The sequence below is a fragment of the Sarcophilus harrisii genome, chromosome 5 (genome assembly GCF_902635505.1).
Source record: "Sarcophilus harrisii chromosome 5, mSarHar1.11, whole genome shotgun sequence".
In the NCBI taxonomy this organism is placed as follows: Eukaryota; Metazoa; Chordata; class Mammalia; order Dasyuromorphia; family Dasyuridae; genus Sarcophilus; species Sarcophilus harrisii.
Window position 1 is genome coordinate 187,777,845 of NC_045430.1, and position 23,071 is coordinate 187,800,915.

Genomic DNA, 23,071 nt, shown 5'->3' on the forward strand with positions numbered 1-23,071 from the left:
ATAAAGATCTTTGATGCAGGGAAATAAAAACTAGCATGAGAAAAAGAATGCAACAAAGATAAGAAGGAAAAAGAAACAGAGATAAAGCATTCTTCAGGCCATCAAATATAAATTTTGGACATTGATAATGATTCTATGCCTTTACATAATTATTAATAATACTAGTTCTACTTCTCTTGGGACCTAATTAAAGTAAAATCAGGATAAAGCAGAAAAAAAGAGAAATGACTCAGGAAATTATCTTGGCATTAAAGAAAATGCTGAAAAAAAAAAAAAGATATGTCACCAGTACTGAGCTGTCAAGAATGCAAAAAATGTGAATAAACATATACTTGCTGCGTAACTCCCACATCACTTCCTCTGTATACAGTGAAGGTAGAGACATTATATACAAACCTTTGCCATAGACTGTTGCATGGGTCCCACAGATCCTCCAATCAAAGTTATGACTGCAGATGTCATTCAAATGAATATATTTTGTTCCATGAAATAGACGTCGTTCATCTACATCCTTCCCTCCATTCATCTTTTTCATCTGCTCCTTCTGCCTAAGGAAAAATATGAGAGATTTTAGTCATTGAAAATTTTATTTCCTCTTATACAAAAAACTGAGACTTTGGCAAGATTTAAAAAAATACATTCACTTAATGGATTGGCCAGATTTCAAAATACAAATCTACTGCATGGTATATTCTTGGGCAAATTTTTTTTTTAATTCACTAAAGAAGTAGCAAGCTATCAACATAATTGTCATCATCATCATCACACTGAAATTTTCCTCAACTGTAAAAAGGAGACAATAATAGCCCCTCTCTCCCAGGGTTGTGAAGTTGTGTGAATTTGCTAAGCACAGTGCATGGCACACATCAAGTGCTATGTAAATACCAGCTATCATTGTTATCATTATTATTATAATAGGAGACATCATTATGACCCCAATAATGGTCTATCATGGTTGTATAGCATTCAGAGTTAAACAAGAATGCTATCCATACCCAGTAAAAGAATTGATTTTGTCTGAATACAGATTGAAGCATTTTTTAAAGCTTTCTTGAGGGATTATTTTTGAGGTCGATGGGAGATCTATGTTTTCCTTTGAAACATGACTTTTATGGAAATGTTTTGCATAACTTCACATGTGCGAGGGAAGGGAGGAATGGAGAAAATCTGAAACTCAAAGTTTTAAAAACAAGTTTTAAAGTTTGTTTTACATGTAACTGGAGAAAACAAAATATTAAATAATAATTTATTAATTTATTAAATATTAATTTATTTAGTTTATTAAATATTAAATAATAATAAAAAAAAGAACAGTTAACCAAGAAGTTTCATATTTAAGATATCTTTTTATTAGTAAGATCTAAAATAGTATAGCAAAGTGCAAACAGAATACAAAAAGGAGCATTAACAGAGAATTCATAGTTTATTGAACAAACTATTTAGGAAATTCTCCTTTAATTCTTCACACGATAAGGTAAGGTAGTTGTTTCAGAGTAGAGGGGTTATCAGTATTTTAATAAAATCTTTCCAGTATCAGGTTTAACTGCCTTAGCTCCGATTCATTATTCACTGCCACTTTTTTGGCCTTGGGCCATACTGGCCCTGGCAGCAAGCCATTTCCATTTCCTGTGGTAATAAGAGTTTTGAGCAAAGTGCACTGAGTGAAGAATGAAAATAGGGAGTGGAGACTATATGAAATGTGGCACAATTGTTTCTTCTGACAGAGAGAACAAAGGTCCAAATTACAAGACACATAAACCTCTTGAAGCCAGAAGTTGCTTTCTTTTTATATTTTTATTCCCCCTCCATATATAGCACGATACCTTGCATATAGTTTAATTTTTAACTAAAGCATTTAAATTAATTTTTAATTAAAGCATTTAATTAATTGGCAATCCTTACATCTGGTAGATCTATAATTTGAGATTATGTTTATGTGTTGTAAATAACCCAAATGAACACAAGCAAGTATGTCGGTTTCAGTCAGAGCTAAAGAGCCTTGTGGTTGAAGAATTTTTTATAAAACCAATCCACATCTTAGTACAAATAGCCCCAGAGAATCTCTTTAATAGCCATACGAAACTATGGCTTTATTGAGTCATGTGATACTACCATTTTGAAAATGAGAAAACTGAGGTCCATAGCAGTTTAAAAATTTGATGCAGAGGGAATCTGTCAGAATTAGGATGAAAACAATAGTCTTTCAATTTATATGTTCAAGTTCTTTTCATTGTACTGAATAACTTGTATAATATCTCTAAAAAGATAATAAATACTCCAAGAATATTTTTTATTACTTGTATTCTTGACTACCAAATTCTACTAGGTTTGTCTGAGTTGAAGTGACCCAAAGAAAAATCACAGAATAATAAAGAAATGGAAACAAACCATTGAAAGACTTGCCAAAGAGCCAAATTTTGAATCCTTAGGATCCGCTGAATGATGAAACCTGTCATTGTCTTTTCAAACTGATTCTTGACATCACTGAATTCTTTAGAGTTTTCATCGACTGCCACTAGCTATGTAGGAAAAAGATACAAGTTTACAAGGTCTCATTAAAATTGTAAGGAGCAAGACTATTACTTTTTGAAGATGAAATGATGATATACTTAAGAGAAGATAGAGAATCAACTAAAAAATCAATTGAAATAATAATTTTAACAAAATATCAGGATATAAATAAACCCACATAAATCATCAGCCTTTTTACATATTTCCAACAAAATCCAGCAGGAAGAAATGCAAACAGAAATTCTATTTGAAATAACTGTATATAGTATATAGTATAAAACACTTAGGAGTCTACCCTTCAAGACAAACCCAGAACTATATGAACAAAATTACAAAACATTTTTCACTCAAATAAGTCAGATTTAAACAACTGGAGAAATATTAATTTTTCATGGACAGGCCAAGCTTATATAATAAAAATGACAATTCTATTTAAATTAATTTACTTATTCAGTGTCATAAAACTCCCAAAAATTATTTTGTAAAGCTAGAAAACAAAATAACAAAATTCATCTGGGAAAACAAAAGATAAAAAATATCAAGAGAATTAAGGAAAAAAAAGTGAAACATGTTTAATTACTTGCAGTCTAGAGGAGGGGATGGGGGAAAGGGAAGAAAAAAAAATTTGCAACACAAGGTTTTGCAAAGGTGAATGTTAAAAATTATGTGTATGTTTTGAAAATTAAAAAAAAAAACTAGAAAAAAAAGTGAAGGATGGTAGCCTAACCATACCAAATCTTATATCATACCAAATCTTATCTATAACTATATTATAAAGCAATCATCATCAAAGCCATCTAGTAGAGGATAATAATAAATAAGAGTGGTAGATCAATGGAACATATTAGATACAAATACACAATAGTAAATGACCATAATAATCTAGTGTTTCATAAACCCCAAGACAGAAGAATTCATTATTTGAAAAAAAAAAAAAAATTACTGGAAAACAGTATGATAGAAACTAGGTATACACCAACATCTTACACTATATATTAAGATAAAGTGAAAATGGATACATAAAAGGCGATACCCATATGGAAATTAGGGAATATGGAATACTTTATCTAATCTATGGGTAACCGAAGAATTTATGACCTAATAAGAATAGAGAGCATTATGAAATACAAAATGAATGATTTTGATTACATTGTTAAAAAGTTTTTGCATAAACAAAATCAATGCAACAAAGATTGGAAGAAAGCAGAAAGCTAGGGAAATTTTTTATATAATGTCTCTGATAAAGGTTTCATTTCTCAAATATAAACAGAAATGAGTCAAATTTATAAAAGTAGAAGTCATTCACCAATTGATAAATGGTCAAAGAATATAATCAGGCAGTTTTCAGATCAAGAAATAAAAGCTAGTCATAGGGAAAATGCTCTAAATAATTTAGAGAAATGCAAATTAAAACAGCTGTGAAGTACTACCTCATACTTATCAGATTGACTAATATGACAGAAAAAGAAAATAAATCTTGGAGGGATGTGTGAAAATTGAACACTGTTGATGGGACTGTTATCTAGCCATTCTGAATCGCAATTTGGAACTACACTTAAAGGGCAATCAGCATACTTTTTGATCCAGCAATACTACTACTAGGTCTATACCTCAAAGAGACTTTGAAAAACAAGAAAGGAAAAGTATCTACATAGATAAATATTTATAGCAACTCTTTGTTGTGGCAAAGAATTGGAAATTTAAAAGATTCCTAACAATTGGAGAATGGCTGATCAAGTTATGTTATGTGACTATAATGGAATACAACTGTGCTACAAGAAATGATAAGCAGCATGCTTTCAGAAAACCCTGGAAAGACTTACATGAACTGAGGCAAACTGAAGCCGAAAAGGACTAGAACATTATATACAGTAACAGCAATATTGTAAAATGATTAATTGTGAATGACTTTAACAGGATCCAAGACAATACTAAAGGATTCAATGAAGAACCAATGAAATCTGAATGCAGATTGAAGCAAACTATTTTTGACTTTTAAAATTTTTTTCATGGGGGATTTTTTGGAGGGGGGGGTCTGTATTTTTTTATTTTTAACAATATGCATTTCCATACACTATTGTTCAACTCAGTCACAGATACTCCACTGAGAGGTTCTGCAGTTTCATAGAGAATGAATTGCTGTTTCTCCCTTAGTTGCTTAGTCTCTGCTGCACTGGTTTATTCTACTGCAAGCTTATATGTAGGGCTCAAGGTTAGAACTGAATAACCCCTCTGTTGCAGAGTATAGAACCACATAGTTATAGTAGTAGAACTTGTTCCTTGATCATTACCCAGGTAAAACTTCTGCTCCCCTATGAGAGCAACCATTCTTTTCCACCCTGGAATTTTGACCTAGAACTAGATACTATTTAACAGAGCTGATCAATGACACCCCTGCCTGTTCCTAATAGTATAATATCCCTTTGAATCTCCTTTAGCTCAGGGGTTCAGTCTCCTTAGCACCCCCAGGTGCTTGGATGCACCTTGCTGCAGGTGCCACTGCCCTTCTGCCTGGCTGTTATGATGGTGCCAATCCCAACCCTAGTATCCCTAATAAGAGATAGAGAGCATTATGAAATATAAAATGAATGATTTTAATTATATTACGCTAAAAATTTTTTTGCACAAACAAAATCAATGCAACAAAAATTAGAAGGAAAACAGAAAGCTGAGGAAATTTTTTTTCTGTCTCTCTAAGATTCCCTGCACTAGAAAAATGACTCACTGTAATTTTTCCTTAATTTCCAGATCAGAATTCTGTCACTGTAGGGAACAAAGTAACGGGGGCTACGGTAAAACTGCTAACTCTACCATTTTAATTCAACCTCCCTAAAAATCTGCATATCAGTCCTTTTGGTGTTGTAAAGAACTAGGATCTAATGGGGGGAGTCCCAATCAACTGGGAAATGACTGAATAAATTATGGTATGTGGATATAATGGAATATTATTGTGCTATAAAAATGATGAAGGGAAAGCTTGTTTGAACAAATGCAGAGTGACATTAGCAGAATCAGAACAATTTATACATTAACATTGTAAAGACAAACAACTTTTAAAGATCTAAGAATTCTGATGAATGACATCAACAACAACAAAGCACACTACAACAGATATACATTGTGGGTTATAATCTTGAGAACAGAGAATGGGAATGGAAGTCCCCAAAAGGGACTTAGGGGAAGAGGAAAAGGATTTTACTGTTATTTCACCCATGCCCTTTGGCTACTTCGTTAAATTGAAAATTTATAGGGTAGAAGTGTAGATAAAATTGCCTTCTTGACTCCAAGTCCAGAATTTTATACTTGGCATAGATTGAGAGGGGATGGTGCCAGTCAGTAAATGGACAGCTAAGTAGTGCCAGTAGATAAGTTATCAACCAACCTTGTTTTTTTTGCTACCTTCTTTGTACTCTTCCCTTGGGCTTCACAACTCTGTTCCTATTTCTCTTTGTTAGCAGATAAAAGCTAACATTTAACAATTACTAATATCTATATTACTAATTTACATATATATATATATATATATATATATATATATATATATATACTTATAATTACCATGTGCTAGGCACTGTCCTAAGAACTTTACAATCATTATTTCATTTAATCCTCACAACAATTTACACAAATTACACAATTTACACTATATTAATTACTATAAATGGATGTTCGCTTAATTACTATTGCTCTTTTGTCACATGGGAGGGCTTAATCAGTCATAAAATTAGTCATAAATTTAGTCATAATTATATATATGCAAATGATTAGTTTTAGGTCAGACACTTATCCATAAGTGTTTATATATTACTCTCAAATATCAGCAAAGTTATATTTTTCATGAGGAAGGAAATCAGGAAAAGAAAATACACCAAAGGACAGTAATTACCTTGTAGCCAATATCTGGCACAGCTAATTTGTCCCAGGAGGGAGGGATGGCAAAAGTAAAAGCACTCTGCTGACTTCCCTCTCCTTGGTTACTGAAAAAAAAAGAAATCAATTTTATTTCAGTTCATGCTGTCCATTCTACCAGTGAAGAATACCAAGGACCACTCTAGGAAGACAGAAACTTCTGAAAATTATAGTCTTTTTGTTCAATTAGGGTTCCCTTCATATTTACAATTGAATATATTTATAAGTACTTTGATCAAGTACCAGCTAAAGGAATTTGATGAGAAGAAACTTTTTTCTCCTATCAAAGAATTCCCAGAGGACAAGGAGAAAAAAAAGAAAAATATGAACGTGAGTAAAGCAAAATTTAAGAACCATCTTCTGGATAAGAAAATTAAGAATGTGACAATCTCTGATTGGTTTGTATCTTTGTCCTGTCGCACTAAAAGCAAGGACATTGAAGGACAACTCATTGACCTTAAGTTCAGTGAAGATTCTCCCACAGTGGAGATTCTCCTGCAAAAGACTAAGGCTAGCAAAAATAACAAGACTGCAAATGACTTGACAATTCTGCTTTTAAAGACATTCTATTTCTTTGGTTTCTCCCTTGAGGATTGGCAGACACCATCAAACTGAGTTTGCTATATGATTGAGCTGGGTTGTGGTATTATTGAGAAGGAGGTAACAGCAGAAGAGCCCAATGTATTGTTCCTAATGAAATACTCTATGTATCTTGAGGACATGGAACAGATGGATTAGATTCTTAACCCCAAATTTCCTGTATGTCCCAAAGTACTGGTAGTGGTCATGTCTTATCTAGGTCTGTCTGTCTACTATTTTTTTTTTTTTTCTATTTTCCAGGGTATAGGCAAGGCTGCAGATTTCTCTATTTCCCTCACCTGACATAGATGTATTGTGTACTTTCTAGGTACTATGGGCTGTTTATCTTTTGTTCTTGTTGTTGTTAATTAAAGTAAAATGCAGCCAGACAGATAGAATGCCAGCCCTGGAATCTTTGAATTCAAATCCAGCCTCAGACATTTACTAGCTATGTGGTCTTGGGCAGATTATTTAACCCCAATTGCCTCCAAAAGGAAATGGGCAAAATGAGAATGCAGTTTTTACACTGATCTAGGAAAAAAAACAATCAATTTAATAATAATAATGATAACAACGTGCTATAAAATAATAACTTGGGACCTACTATGTGCTAGGCCATTCTTTTGCAAGAATCAAGAGAAAGCTTAGTCTGAATGGTTTGGAGAGAAACAACATTATAGACCATGTTTACAGAAAGGAAGTCTTGTTACTTTTCAGTTCAGCAAACCCTGTTTTTTAAAAATATATTATGGGTCAGAACCACAATCATTACATTTTTTAAAAAGCTCAAAAAATAGTAATTGATTTACACTCAGGTTGCCCAAGAAAAATTCAATAATTGAGAAGGAACTTAAGGATGTTTCAATCTATCTCTACTACACAACAAATTTACTAAAAGGGTCCCAGGGGAGAGTAGGGTACATTTTTATGCACCCATGTAACAAACCTAAATAAAGAATAAATAGGGTTTTGCTTTATTTTGGGTATTCTGCTTAAGTTATGTGAATAAAATCCTCTAGCTTTCAGTTCTTACAGAGTTACATCACTTCACATGAATAGGAAAAAATCAATAAACTTGGGATAATAAGTTCTTGTCTCGTCATGTCAGGGCATAAGATGATGTCTACCTATATGTCAAACAAATTGAAACTAGAATCATAGAAAGGATGTTAGACCTAGAAAGAGATAACCTTGTCATTTTAGAGATCATCTTGTCTGTTTTTTCTGAAATTATATTACCGTGGATTCTGGGAATTTACTATAGTAGTCCATGGGAGTTCTCCATAATATAGACTTTTGAAGAATGACCAACACATAAAGAAAATTATTGTCTCCATGGATATAATGTGCACTGAGTTAATGCAGAGAATCAACTAGGTACTGAGACAACTAGATGAAAAAATGGAATGTGGAGTCAGGAGCATCCAAGTTCAAATCCTATCTCAGACATTTATTTATGAGGTAAAAACAATCAATTAATCAAATCATTGTTTATGGGTCTTAGGATACGTGTAAAATAATCAACAGAAGTGAGTGCAAGGGAAAATGTTGTAAAAACAATTACCCTGGCATGGGTTCTGTCAAGAAAAAATTATAATAAAAATTTTAAAAAATAGAATAGAGGGTTCCTGGGTCCTAACAATTCAGTACTTTTTCTAATATAATACACTACACTAAAAGCCTTCTTTATTCTTACAATGAAATGAAACTGGGGGACCCTATATCACCTAGGAAAAAAAAGACAAACTTTTGGTATCATTATCCTATGAATGAGAATGCAAAACTATCTATTAACTAATGTCATTCCAGAAAAGGAAAGATTTTTTAATTTATCATCTATTATTTGCCAGGCACTGTGTTATATATTTTACAAATATTATCTCATTTGATCTTTACAATAATCCTGAGAAGCAGGTGATGTCATTATTCATGTTACAGTTGAGGAAACTGGACAGAAAAAGGAAGAGACTTCCCCAGAGTCAAGTCTTTTCTTTTCCTCTCTTTAGACAACTGCAATCCTAAGTACTTACCCTTTCCGTAGTTTTTCCACATCTTCAGGGGATACGAATTTTGGCCTCCTACATACTTTTCTTTTGGTTTGGCTTGTCAAATTTCTCTGAAACATTTCTTGAAAAAGAAATCAAAGAGGATTTTTTTAATGACCAAAAGTAAAATACCTATATTTAAAAATATCATACACATATACACGAAGTCCCAAGTGATTAAATTATATTGAGGGCCATTTTATCTATAAGGTTAGGGAGAGTTGATGGAGACATCATTACCTCCATTTTTGGACCTTCTGGCTGTGTCAACTAAGCCATCTCCTTTTTTGTTTGTTTGCTAATTGTGGGGGTTTTTGTTAGTTTTTGTTTTTCTGGTAAGGCAATTGGGTTAAGTGACTTGCCCAGGGTCACACAGCCAGCAAGTGTTAAATATCTGAGACCAGATTTGAACTCAGTTTCTCCTGACTTCAGGACTGGTGCTCTATCCACTGAGCCACCTAGCTGCCCCATTAAGTTGTCTCCTTAGGCTGCTTCAGAAACAGCCAGAATAAATAACAGTAGCATTTGTAGTGTTTTTGAGGTTAACATGGTGATAAGAGTACCAAGTATTGGCTGCTGAGTCTTGTTCAAATATAGCCAAAAATCCCTTGCACACAAGTGGTATCATCGAGAATTACTCACTCTCCCCCAATATCATGTGAAGTCTAAATTATAATCCAGGCTCTGAATTATATATATATATATATATATACATATACATATATATAAATAATCTGTTTTCTCTCTCCAAAAGGAGGGGGATCTCCCACAGCTAATGTGTGATGAAATTTGAAATTTTTAAGGGGTGATAATGACAATGATAAGCTTTGTAATGTTGGCTAACATTTAGATAGAGCTTTATATGTGTCTGGATTTAAATACATGATCTTTCAACTGTGTAAAACATATTACATATTAATGGTATTATTATTCCAACATTCAGAGATGTTAGATACCTTATCCCAAGGCCATACAAATGATAAATGCTAAGAGGCAGGTTTTGAACCAGATTTTTCCTGACACAACTCATTCTATGACCCAGAGCTCTAATGAATCTAATACTGAATGTTTTAGGGTATTTTGCCTTTGCCCCTGCACTTTATTCCCACATTCAGAAAACTATAAGGATAGAAACTCACACTTTAAATTATTTTTATGACATTGTCTTCCATCTGAATATGGGTATAACATTCAATTCAATAAAATGTCTTTCCTTCTTACTACCAGGGTATGAGTATATCTTTGACCATCACCTATGGCATAAAAATCTACCATTCTTTGATTAAGTTGGAAAGCATAAGTATTATACCTTTAAAGTTGATTTCATAGTACTGATGTCCTGCCCGAAAGTCTATAGTGCTATATGAATCAGCAAGAAATACTGTTTCTATATCTACTGATGTTATTGAAGAAACTGGATAACTTTCACCCTAAAAAACAGAAATATTGAGAACTTTGAAAAAATGCATACGAGGATATAAGATTTATAATTTCTCTTCATTTTTGGCTCTATATAAAATATGGACCACTTTTTATGACCTTAATTGGAAAACACAGGAAATTCAACTTTGTACAAATAAAATTAAAAAATCACTTGATACAATTTAAAGGAAATGACTAGACAAAAGACACTACCAACTGTTGTTAAAAACAATAAAATGTATTCAAAAGGAGGCTTGGGAATGTTAAATAGAGAGGGGGAAATGAAACCTACCTCCTTGAAACCAATTCATTGGGCCTAGATGATACTCAAATATTACCGTACCTCATTTTTTAAAGAAAGTACATTATTTTATAAGCCATGTTAACTGGTATTTTTAAAATGAAATTTCATTTCTCTATCTCCTATTTTTCTCCCCTCACCCATTGAGAAGAGAAATAAACTATATATATATATATAGTCCAAGTTCCTGTAGTACCATGTCCAAAGGGGGGGAAAAAAGAATAAAAGGAAAGCAGGGAAGGAAATATAACTCACTCTTTAATTTCAGTCTGTTAAGTCTTCTGTTTGGAGATACTTAGCATGTTTTCTTAAGTCCTTTGGAATTGTGGTTATTATGTTGATCTAGGTTATTCCAAGTTGATCATTTTTACAATACTGCTGATCCTATATAAATTGTTCTCTTAGGTCTGCTCTCTTCACTTTGCATCCATTCATACAATTTTTGTATTCTGAAGCCATTCCCTTTATCATTTCTTATTGCACAATAGTATACCATTGTATTCATATACCATAACCTGTTCTGTCATTTTCTAGTTTATCTATTACTTTCCAATTCTTTTTGCCCACAGAAAGCTACTATAAATACTTTTATACATATATATATATATTTTTCCATTTTCTTTTATTTCTTTGGGTTATAGCTCTTGGAGAAGTATTGCTGGGGTCTAAGGGTATGAAGAGTTTAATACCTGTTGAGACATAGAATGGTTGGGCTAGTCCATAGCTCCATCAGTAGTCCTTTAAATAAATAGCCGTTATCTCACTTCTCCTCTAGCATGTCATTTTTTTGTCATCATAGCCAATCTGAGTTGTTTTAATTTGCTGCTTTCTAATTATTAGTAATATAGAACTTTTTTCACATTGCTATGGATAACTCTGCTTTCTTCCTTTGAAAACTCTTCATATCCTTTGACAATTTTATCCACTAAGATATGGCTCTTATTCCTGTAAATTTGATTCAATTCTCTATCTTAGAAAGGAGACCTTTTTCAAAATGTGCGCTGCAAAGATTTTTCCCCCCAGTTTCCTGTTTTTCTTTACATTTACACTCTCAACTTTGGGATTATCAAATATGAGGTTACTCTTAATTTGTTATTATATATAGTATAGCTAATCTGTTTTACTGATCAACTTGTATTTCTTATTCACTTTTAATTTTTTTTTTTTTATGATTAAAGCTTTGTAGTATATATAGTCTGAAATATGATACTGCTAGGGCCCTTTTTTCTCATTTCTTTTTTTCAATTCCCTTGTTATTCTTTTTTTTCCCCCTGAGGCAATTGGGATTAAGTGACTTGCCAAGTGTCACACAGCTAGGAAGTGTGTGTCTGAGGTCATATTTGAACTCAGGTCCTCCTGAGTTCAGGGCTGGTGCTCTATCCACTGCACCACCTAACTACCACTCCTTTGTTATTCTTGACTTTTTATTCTTCCAGACAAATTCTGTAATTTTTTTCTAGCTCCTTAAAACAATTTTTAGGTAGTTTGATATGGCACTGAATAAGTAAATTAAATATGGTTAAAAAGCTTTTTTATCACTGGCTCTGTCTACCTATGAGTAATTAACTTCTCCACCTAGATCTGACTTTATTTGTGTCAAGAGTTCTTTGTAATTGTGTTCATAAAATTCTTATATGCATCCTGGCAGATAATCTCTCAAACTCACAATTTTATACTATTTTACTAATTTTTCATATTCTTTATATTAATGTTCTATAGTACTTATGCTAGTATTTTATGCGATTCATTGTATTTTAAATGGAATATCTTTCTACTCCTTCCTGCTGAGTTTTATTGGTTAATTTAAAGAAATATTGATAATTTATTTTATATATTGAAATTTTCTGAAAGCTATTGATTGTTTCATTTAGTTTTTAATTAACTCTCTAGGGTTCTCAATGTAAATTTTTATATCATTTGACCAAAGTGATGATTTAGTTTCCTCTTTGCTTATATTTCTTCCATCAATTTCTTTTTCTTGCCTCCATAGCTAGCAATATTGACTAGTAATGGTGATAATTGACATTCTTGTTTCCCCTTGATCTCACTGGAAAGTCTTCTAAGTTATTACATTAAATATAATATTATTAATTTTCAGAAAAGCTCTATTTACTCTATGCTTTCATGTATGCATGTGCATATATATGTGCATGTATGAGTAAGTATGTGTTTTAACAGGAATGAATAATGCATTTTGTTTTTAAAAGTCTGCAGTGTGATTCTTATAGATTTGTTTAGTTGCTCAAGATTTCTTACTCATGCTTACCTTTTCACATTTTTCTTGAGTTCTGTGTTTGAATGTCAAATTTACTATTAAGCTCTGGTCTTTTCATAAACAATACTTTTGAATTAGAATTCAGTGTGGGGCATTTTCTAGTTTGTTTTGGAGAAGATGTGCTAATTGAGCTGGGCAAATATGGGCAAATTTTCATTCTCCAATTTTGACTGACATTTTGTTTTCTAACCACTAATTAAAAAAAAATTAGCAAAAAGCATGAAAGAAATAGTGTCCTCCAGTAGCTCATCAACTGCCCTATCCAATAATGCAATCTAGAATTATCTTCCTATTACATACAAAATCCTTATCGTACTTAAAAATACAAAGATAAGGCAACTAAGAAGTTAAGTGACTTATCCATGGTATAGAAAATGCAATTAAAACTCCATTTTCTGACAACCCAATGCCCCTTGCTTTTTCTTTTTTTGAATAACTATATCAGAATGGTTAAGATAGCATCGACTGAGCAGGACTTCAATTATTCACATCAAGCTTAACTCGGACTGCTCTGGAAATCATGGGTTTCCATACTAGACTCCCCCAAAATGGAGAAAACAAAGCAAATGACTCTTCAGTTTCCTAAATCCTTTTCCAACTCTGACAATTGCGATTAACTAAGCCTCTTCTATAAACAATTGTTCTACAATTGTTTATAGCCTGCAAACAGTTTGTTTGATCTGTCTATACAGCTGATGGCTTTCTCCTTTCCAAATGTGACTTGTAACAGCAGATGTCACTAAAATTCAAGTGGAAATAGGTGCACGGGGCACGATACCATGTCCTCATTCACCATTGTCCCAAGTTGGAGAGTGGTTTAAAAAAGAAGAAAAAAAAAACCACAACCATAGGTCAGACATCATAAAGGTGTAAGAAACTGAATAAGCTGAAACTTTCTATGAAGGACACTCCACAAAACTATCATTAACTGACAGACAGACAGACACACACCCCTTCTACCTGGCTTAGGTGATTATTAAAGTGATATTCACATGTAGACGAAATCTAATAACAAAAATAAACAAATAAACCGGAATGAATTCACTCACCTGGGTTCCATATTCAGTCCACTGACCATTGTCATTTACCCAATACCAGATCCATGTTGTGGTTAAAACCATACTGGCAGGTTTGGTGACTGAGGAGGGGGTAGATAAACGACGCACTGGACTCAAACCACTGGTCATAGTCTCAAAGTTGATGGCCAGATCTCCCATCCTACAGAAATGAAGTAGAACTGGTCTTTAAAATACATGCACTAGTATATTAAAAGTATGGCTTTGTGTGCATGGGAAACAACAGGACTACTTTTAAGGTATCATCATTGGCTTCACGTGTAAGCATATCTCAGTAAGGATCTAGGTTAAAAACTCAAATTCAATTGAATTCAACAAAAGTTTATTAGGACTAAAAAGGCAACTGAAATTAATGGAAACAATCACTTTAGTAAAGTCATCAGCATTTCTGTGTGTTGCCAACAAAACCAAGCAAGAAGAAATAGGATGAGAAATTCTATTCAAAACAGCTACAGATTGTATTAAATATTTTGAAGTTGAGCTACCAAGATACAAACAGGAACTATACAAAACAATACTTTATAGAAATACAGAGAAATGTAATTACTAGTGGTTATTGTTCAAATATAATAAAAATTATAATACTACCTAAATTTACTCATACAGTATGATGCCAATTGAATTACCAATTCTACTGAGGTAGAAAAAATGATAGCCATTTTTATCTAAAGGAATAAAAGATCAAGTATTTAAAGGGATATAAGGAGGGGGAAAGTGAGATGAAGAAGGTTGGGAAGTATGAAATCTCAAACTATATTACAAAACAGGAACAAGCAAAGCTATTACATATTAGCTAAAAATAGAGAGGTCAACCAGGGAAACAGATTATTGTTGAAGAAATAATTAAATAAGAAATAATTAAAATTAAAATTTAATAAGAAATTAATAAGAAAAATTAAATAAGAAATAATTAAAGAAATCCTTTGAATTGAAGAAAATACTGAAGAATATTGAAGAAAAACATTTACTACTTATAACAGATGCTGAGGAAACTAAAAAGCAGTTTGGTATAAATTAGGTTTACACAAATATTTCACACCATATGCCAAGATAAGTTCCAAATAAGGGGACAAGTTAAGACTTCAAAAGGTCATATAATAAACAAATTAGAGAAATGAGGAAGGAAATATCTTTGTACAAAACTAATGGAATTAAAATTAGAAGACAAATAGTTAATGGGGGAGGGGGAATCTTAGTAGCAAACATCTTTGATAAAGATATGGTATCTAACTGATTAAAATATATAAGAGCAAGCACCATTCCCAAATAACTAAATAATAAAAGGATATAAATAGGTGGTTTTCAGAGGAAGAAAGCTAAGCTTTCAACAACCATATAAAAAAATTCCAAATGACATTAGAAAAATTCAATTTAAAGCACCTTTGAGTTTCATACACATATTAGATTAACAAAAATAACAAAAAAGGAAAATGACAATCACAGGGGGAAAAAGACATAATAGCATCCTCACTGTTGAAAAAATTATGAATTATTCTAAGCACTTTAGAAAACTATTTGGAACCATGCCCTAAAAGTCACTTAACCAGATAAATAATATCACTACTAAGTCTATACCACAAAAATCATAAAAAGATGAAAGCAACAAACAAAGATCATAAAAAGATGAAAGCAACAAGATATACAAAAATATTTATAGTAACTTTTTTTTTGCAGTGACAAAGAACTAGAAACTAGAAGGATACTCAAAGAGTGGAGAATAGTTATTTATAAAAGATATCATAGAAATATCATATAAAAGATATGACTGGAATGTTATTGTACCATAGGAAATGATGAAAGGGACAGTTTCAAAGAAATTAGGAAAAGATATATACTAATGCAGAATGAATGAGAAAATTCAGATAAATAATTGATTCCTTGTCAATATTGTAAAGAAAAATGGCTTTGAAATAGGTGCTATTGTTGCTCCATTTTATAGATAATGAATGTGCAGGTAAGAGATTAAGTGACTTGTTCAAGGTTATGTAACTATGAAGTATCTAAGGCAGGATTGAACTGAATCCAATACTCTACATATTATGCCACCTAATTGTGGCTGTCCTGGACCCTCTTCTCCCTCTTATTACCTCATCAGCTCCTATGGATATAATTACCAAATTTATGCTAATAATTCTAAAACTTGTCTTTCCTGCCCAAACTTTCCATTGAACTATGCTTTTCAGACATCTCAAACTGGACATCCAATAGACACCATATCCAAAACAGAATTCATTATCTTTCCTCCTAAACCCTTCCCCTCACACATACTGTCCCTATAACTGATAGACAAAAGTTATCTAGTTTAGCATGGTGCTTAACAGTTCTCTAGTACTTACTATAGTTCCACAAGATTCACACCTATGATGAGAGAGGATATAAGCTGGGACAAACTCAGCCAGAAGGAAAACTAGGGAAAACCAGAGAAATGGTGGCAGGCTCTCCTCCTTCGCTTCTCCATTGAAACCAAGATCCAGAAGGCCTGCAGAAAACTAACCAAGCCCCAAGTGAAGGAGATAAGACTTTGAAAGAGACAATAAAGGATTTGGACTTTAACCTCTGGCTATTTGTGTGGTGATTACTAAATTGAAAGGAAGGCTGCCTCCAGAGACCCCAAGAAAACCCCAACAAAAGAATATTACATTTTAGAGAAGAATATTACAGCTAATGTTGAATAATTGTCCATAAATAGGTTTAAGAAAAATAAAAAGCTTTAATAAAGAAAAGAAGAAAAGAAAAAATTTTCTTTATTCTTTTCCCCATTCCCAGTATTGCCCTACTTCTGCCTGATTTTCTTAGATCATACTAATATAATCAACTCACAACTATGCCCTCTGACTATGTAGAAAACTCCTAACTGCACTAATAATAAAGTTCCAAGGTATTACATGTGTCATCATCCCACATAGGAATTATTAAGTCCTTTATGATTTCTCTTTCATGTTTACCTTTTTATGTTTCTCTTGAGTCGTGTGTTTGAATGTCAAATTTTCTTTTCAGCTCTGATCTTTTCATATGGATTGCTTAAAAGCTTTCTATGTCATTGAATTTCCATTTTTTACCCTAAAGGATTATACTCAAATTTTTCTGGGTAGGCGATTCCTAGTTGTAATACTAGCTCCTTTGCCTTCTAGAATATAATATTTCAAGCCCTCTTCTCCTTTAACTTGGTAGCAGCTAAATCTTGTGTGATACTGAATGGGGCTCCATGATATTTGAATGGTTCCTTTCTGGTTTCTTACAATAACTTCTCCTTGATCTTGGAGCTCTAGAATTTGGTTATAACATTTCATGGGGGTTTTCTTTTGGGATCTTTTTCAGAAAGTGATCCATGAATTATTTCAGCTTCTATTTTTCCCTCTGGAATTAAAATATCAGGACATTTTTCCTTGATAAATTCTTGAAATATGTATGATGTCTGTACTTTCTGATCATGGGTTTCAGTGAGCCCAATAATTCTTAAATTATCTGTCCTCAATTTATTTTCTGGATCAGTTGTTTTGCCAATAAAATATTTCCCATTTTTGCCTATTTTTTTCATTCTTTTGACTTTTTATTTGCTTACCTAAGGAAAAAAGTATGAGTGACTCTTCCATTTAGCTGCAATTTCCTCGTTTTTTGATTTCATTTATAGTAAAAAGTCATTATCAACATGGTATTTAAACTCAATAATCATTAGATGAGAACTGTGAACTTTGAGAAATTATAAGACAATTATAAGACAAACAAAACTAAAGAATATATTTACATAATAGGAAGGACTTTGGGCTTTTCTTTCACCATTATTTGCGGTTTTGTGCCTAGAATGTTATGTCAATCTTGGCTGTAGATACTCGAAGAGGGGAGCAAAGAGGGAGGAATGATACCTCCAGAAGATTCTCTTCATCACTCAGTAACTCTGAGAAAGATTGAGGATGGAAAACAGAATAAGCATTACTCACTGGACTCCGACATTTGGAGAAGGAGGCGGAACACCAAGGCCTGAGTTGAACAGGAGACTGATGTACGAGAAATAAGAGGGAGATGGGGCTGAGGAAACACATCTAAACAGGAGAAAAAAAGAGCGTCATAGTAAATTATCTCTCAGTCTTAAGTGTTTTGCTCTGAGAAGAGGAAACCTCACCTATAAAATAAGGAATAAAAAGTAGGTTACAACCAATTTAATGTGCCTTTTCCCAAAAAGGAATAACTAGCTTTATTCCTGCTACAGGCAGTGAGACAATGCTTAACCCCCCCCCAAATTAATGTCTAATCATGCCATTTCCTGCCTGGTAGAAGAGACAGTGGGACATGGAATAATGGTGATTTAATAGAGAGAAGCAGCTTGAAGAATGAGAGAACAGAGAGCTAGCCTTAGAATCGGGGAAACCTGGGTTCAAATCCTTTCTCTGACACATACTAGAAAAATCACCTAATCTCTGTGTCCAGACAAATCTCTAAGATTATAAATTGACAAGAAACTTCCAACCTGCATTGGTACAGAGTTCCTCACCTGGGAATAACGTATCAATAAAAGCAGAAGAATGGTTCCTATTCCTAAATTTAAAGGAAAAATGACTCAGTACACAGAAAAAGGAGAAAGCATAGTCCCAATCACCAGGCCCTAGGCTTTGAGTGTTCTAGATGAAAAAGTGTAGAAAGAGAGACCTAGAACCAAAGGATGGAATAAAGAGACTTGTGTGGATTCCCTCTTGCAAGAAGTTCAGTTCCTCTCTCACCTCAAAACAAGTCAAAATTGGGAATTCTCCAGCTAAAGCAGACAAACAAGGGAACTAAAAAGCTGATTCTTAGTACCTCTTTCCCTTCTTTTTAGAAGCAGGGAGACATGGGGAAGAAAGAATATCACCTTTGTTGTCATTCACAATAAACAAGTTAGTTGATTTTGTTTTAAGGAATAACTATTTGGGCACAGGGTAAGGATGTGTTTGAGAAATGAAGGTGATATAAAAATAAATTTTTAAATTTAAAATTAAATATTTTAAAATAAAAAGAAACTTAAACTATATGTAAAGTATTTCTATAAACTAAATCTGTGTTATTCCTTCAGAGACTCTTTAAGCAGCCAGTATTTCTAGTCAAATAGTAGTAACTATAGTAACTATTAGTAATTAGCATATACAGTATATAGTAACTAGATTATTCACATTTGAAATTAACTTAAAAACAAAAAATGATAATAGTTCCCATGGACAAAACATTTCAGGTGTAACAAATATTTAAGGTACACAAAGCACTTTGATCATTGAGGGAAATACTATAAACATTATTATCCCTATTTTTAAATATGAAGAAACTAAGGTTAAGGGCAGCTAGGTGGTACAGGGGATAGAGCACTAGCCCTAAAGTCACCCAAGTGAATCTGTTACTTATTACAATGAATAATTCTAAATTTTAAATTAAAAATAGAACTGTATTTTTTTTGGCTTTTTTAATAATATTTTCCCAATTATGTGTAAAGACAATTTTTAACATTCTTTTTAAATTTTTAATTCCAAATTCTCTTCCTTCCTCCCTCACTTCTCCTCTGCCTGAGATTACAAGCAATTTCATATAGGTTATACATGTGTAATCATGCAAAACATTTCTGTATTAGTCATTTTTTGAAAGACACAGACCAAAAGAAAGAAATTCATGGAAAAAAAAATATTTTTTTTTCAGTTATTAAAGCAGATTCATTAAAGCAGTGTGAATTATAAGCTAATATATAGCGTCTCCAAATTGGAAAAATCACCTCAACAAATTGAAACCATCTTTGTCAAATGTAGCCATATTCTGTCTTTTTTTTCATCCATAAGAAGCTGATCAGTGTTCACCAGGTCTTTTCTATGATTCAACATCACTAGAATCTAAAGGAATATAATGGGGAATATATTCTGGGCTTCCACATTTGGTCCTACTCCAGAGCTGAGGAAAAAAGGATCACTTTACCTGGAGTTCTTTGGGTTACAGTAGAGTTTTTCAATCCCTTCCATCATGGGAAGATCATTCCAAACAGTGCCATCCAACTTTTGCCATCGGTAAGGCAAATGGTAATGAATATTCTTACAGTTATCTGTAAAGAAAATGAAAATTTCAATTAAAATAAAGCACTATTAGACCATAAGAAGTGAAAATAAATGAGTACTGGTAAAGAATAAACAAAATATGACTTTAAGACAGTCCTTTGAATATGAAAAACAAATAAATAGTAATATATTTTTTCAATTATTACTTATGTCTAAAGTAAATTTATATCCATTATTATCTTATTTGATTCTAATAGAAATTCCATTTGGTAGGTAATCTATGAAGTAGTTTGTCATAGTTGTCTTCTGGGTCTCCTTACAGATGAGGAAACAGAGGCAGACTGAGGTTAAGTGACTTGCCTATCATTGAGTTAATAAGCTTCTGAGGCCAAGTTTGAACTCGGGTCCTTCCAACTGCAGAACCAGCCTTCTGTACACTGTCACCTCCACTGAACCACCCAGCTTCCCAATATCCACTTTAGAGAAGTGGAAAGGGAAGTTTACAAAGTTTAGGCCCCCAGATCACAGCAAATGCAACATGGCAATTTGCACTTGAACATTTGACTCTCAAAATGAAGTGCTATTTCCAAATTCTCTCACTTCAAGAAGTAGCATGGTACAATGTCTTATGCAAACAGCATGTTCTGAAAAATTATATAAAAATGCTTTTCTTCTTGGTAAATTAAAGACAAAAACTAAATAGCCTTTGCCCCCAAGAGCTTACAATCCTTTGGAGGAGTGGGGAACAATATGTACACATATATATATATAAAGCCCTGGAAAACATACACAAATGAATGAGGGAAGGGGATTCCATCAGTCAATTAATAAACATTTATTAAGTGCTTATATGCCTGGAATCCCCTGGATCAATGAAACTATCCTTGTCTAGAAACCTCCACGATCAGGGGCAGTAGATAGTGTAATGGATAAAGCTCTATCCCTGGAGTCAGGAGGACCCGAGTTCAAATTCAGCATCAGATACTTGACACTTACTAGCTGTGTAACTCTGGGGAAGTCATTTAACTCTGTCTCACAAATTAAAGACAAAAGGAAGGAAGGAGGAAAAAGGGAAGGAAGGAAGGAAGAAAAAGAGAAAGTGATAAATGAAGAAAGGGAGAAGGAAAAAAGATAAGAATTCATGTTTTTAAAGGATGATAATAACAACAAAGAAAGCAGAATTTTTCAAAATTCAAACTTAGAAAATAGGATTTGTGTTAACTTTAACTGCCAGTTTAAACTGCTATTCTATAGAGTAAGTTTATACCTGAAGGGAAGGTTAAGAGCTACTTCACACTTTCCCGTTACAAATTCAACTCACTTTTTCGTTTGCAGAATTTCCAGATGTAGTAAAGGCAAATTTCATCGCTTTTTGTCTTCTTGTTTATAAAAGCAGCCTCAGATCGTTTATCTGCTTTAAAAAAAACCATAACAATATATGAAATGATATAAAATGTGTTTCTACAAGTTTTTCAACTTGCAATCTCTGTTTAGTGAAACTATATAAGCTTTTAATAGTAACTGAGTAAAAATCTACGATATTAAATGAATCAGAAATACAACTTAAATTCAAGATTATGGGAGAATGGTCAAGGACAGAAGACCTGATGTATAGACATAAAAATAAAATAACTGAATTTTTTAAAAAGTTTATAAAGTAGGTAATTCTAAAGGGCTATGATGAAAAATGTTATCCACCTCCAGAAACAGAACAATGAACTCTGAATGAAGATGCAAACATACTTTTCATTTTTTATTGTAGGTTTGGTTTGTGGGGTTTTTTTGGTCAACATGGCTAATATGTTCTCATTGTTCTAAAAGCACTACCAATAAGACAAGAGAAAGATATTAAAAGCATAAAAATTGAAAAAATTATCTTTATTTGCTAATGAAATTATTTACTTGGAAACTCAGAGAATCCACCCAAGAAAATGAGAGAACTAATAATTTCAGTAAAGAAATGAGATAAAGGATAAATTCACAAAGATCATCAACATTTCTATCTAGCAAATAACAAGTGAGGAGAAAATAATCAGAAGAAAGTATTCTTTAAAATACCTACAAAATTCATAAAATGCCTGGGAGTCAATCTACCAAGGTACATTCCAAGATATCAATAAATAAATAAGAATAAAATAAAAGAATAAACATGAACTTTTTGTGGTTGCCAAGAATTAGAAACAAATTACATATTCATCAATTAACAAATACCTAAATAAATTATGGAATAAAATGGAATATTGTTAGAATCCTTACAAAGGAATTGATAGAAACAATGCTTATGTTTACACCTTTGAGAGTTCACACATAGTTTACAAGTTTGGGAGATTTCAGGATTCAGTATGAGATTCACAAATTTACATCGCCCACAATCCCACTCTCTCAGAGGAGGAGTCAACCTTTGGGTTCACACCTTTAAGAGATCATATATAAGAAGTTCTTAGAGCTTCAGTCAGGAGTCAGTTGAGGAGACTGAGAAGCTAGAGACTGCATTCGGGCACAACTGGGGATTCAGAAGAGGAGAGGTTGAAGCTGGCAGAGGCAAAGGACTAGCAACAAGAGCTCTCAGAACCAAGGAAAACTAACCAGGATATTTTGGAAGAGACAATAAAGGATTTGAACTTCTAACACCTGGCTGCATTTGAGGCGATTATTGATTGGAACTGAAACTAAGGCTGTCTCTAGAAGCCCCACAAGAAATCTGATCCCAGAGAATGATCATATTTTAGAAAAGAGAACACTACAGAATATCACTGCATTATAAGAAATGGATGAAGAGAGAAGTTCATAGGAAGAAAAGATCATTCCTCAGAGAACATGGGAAGACTTAAATGAACTGAAGCCAAGTATAAGTAATAAGAAAAAAAAACACAAGAAAATATAGACAATAATAACAACAGAGAAAAAAATGAAACTAAGTAGAATGACTAAGTTTGCCTTTAAAGAAGAGA

General features: G+C 32.8%; 1 protein-coding gene across 4 annotated transcripts in view; it reads right to left on the reverse strand.

Moving 5' to 3' along the window:
• The window catches only part of LOC100931944 (protein mono-ADP-ribosyltransferase PARP12), a 47,937-nt gene that overhangs the window by 1,898 nt on the left and 22,968 nt on the right, over positions 1–23,071 (reverse strand). For 2 of the 4 annotated variants that reach the window (XM_023504905.2, XM_023504903.2), the window contains exons 4-12: positions 21,442–21,534; positions 20,044–20,167; positions 18,057–18,158; positions 14,092–14,260; positions 10,354–10,474; positions 9,030–9,126; positions 6,398–6,488; positions 2,389–2,519; positions 397–548 (exon numbers count right to left, since the gene is read on the reverse strand). In XM_023504905.2, the coding sequence (XP_023360673.2) occupies positions 397–548; positions 2,389–2,519; positions 6,398–6,488; positions 9,030–9,126; positions 10,354–10,474; positions 14,092–14,260; positions 18,057–18,158; positions 20,044–20,167; positions 21,442–21,534 (1,080 nt within the window). The remainder of the gene's footprint in view (positions 1–396; positions 549–2,388; positions 2,520–6,397; positions 6,489–9,029; positions 9,127–10,353; positions 10,475–14,091; positions 14,261–18,056; positions 18,159–20,043; positions 20,168–21,441; positions 21,535–23,071) is intronic. The other 2 variants (XM_023504904.2, XM_023504906.2) reach the window with 2 other exon arrangements.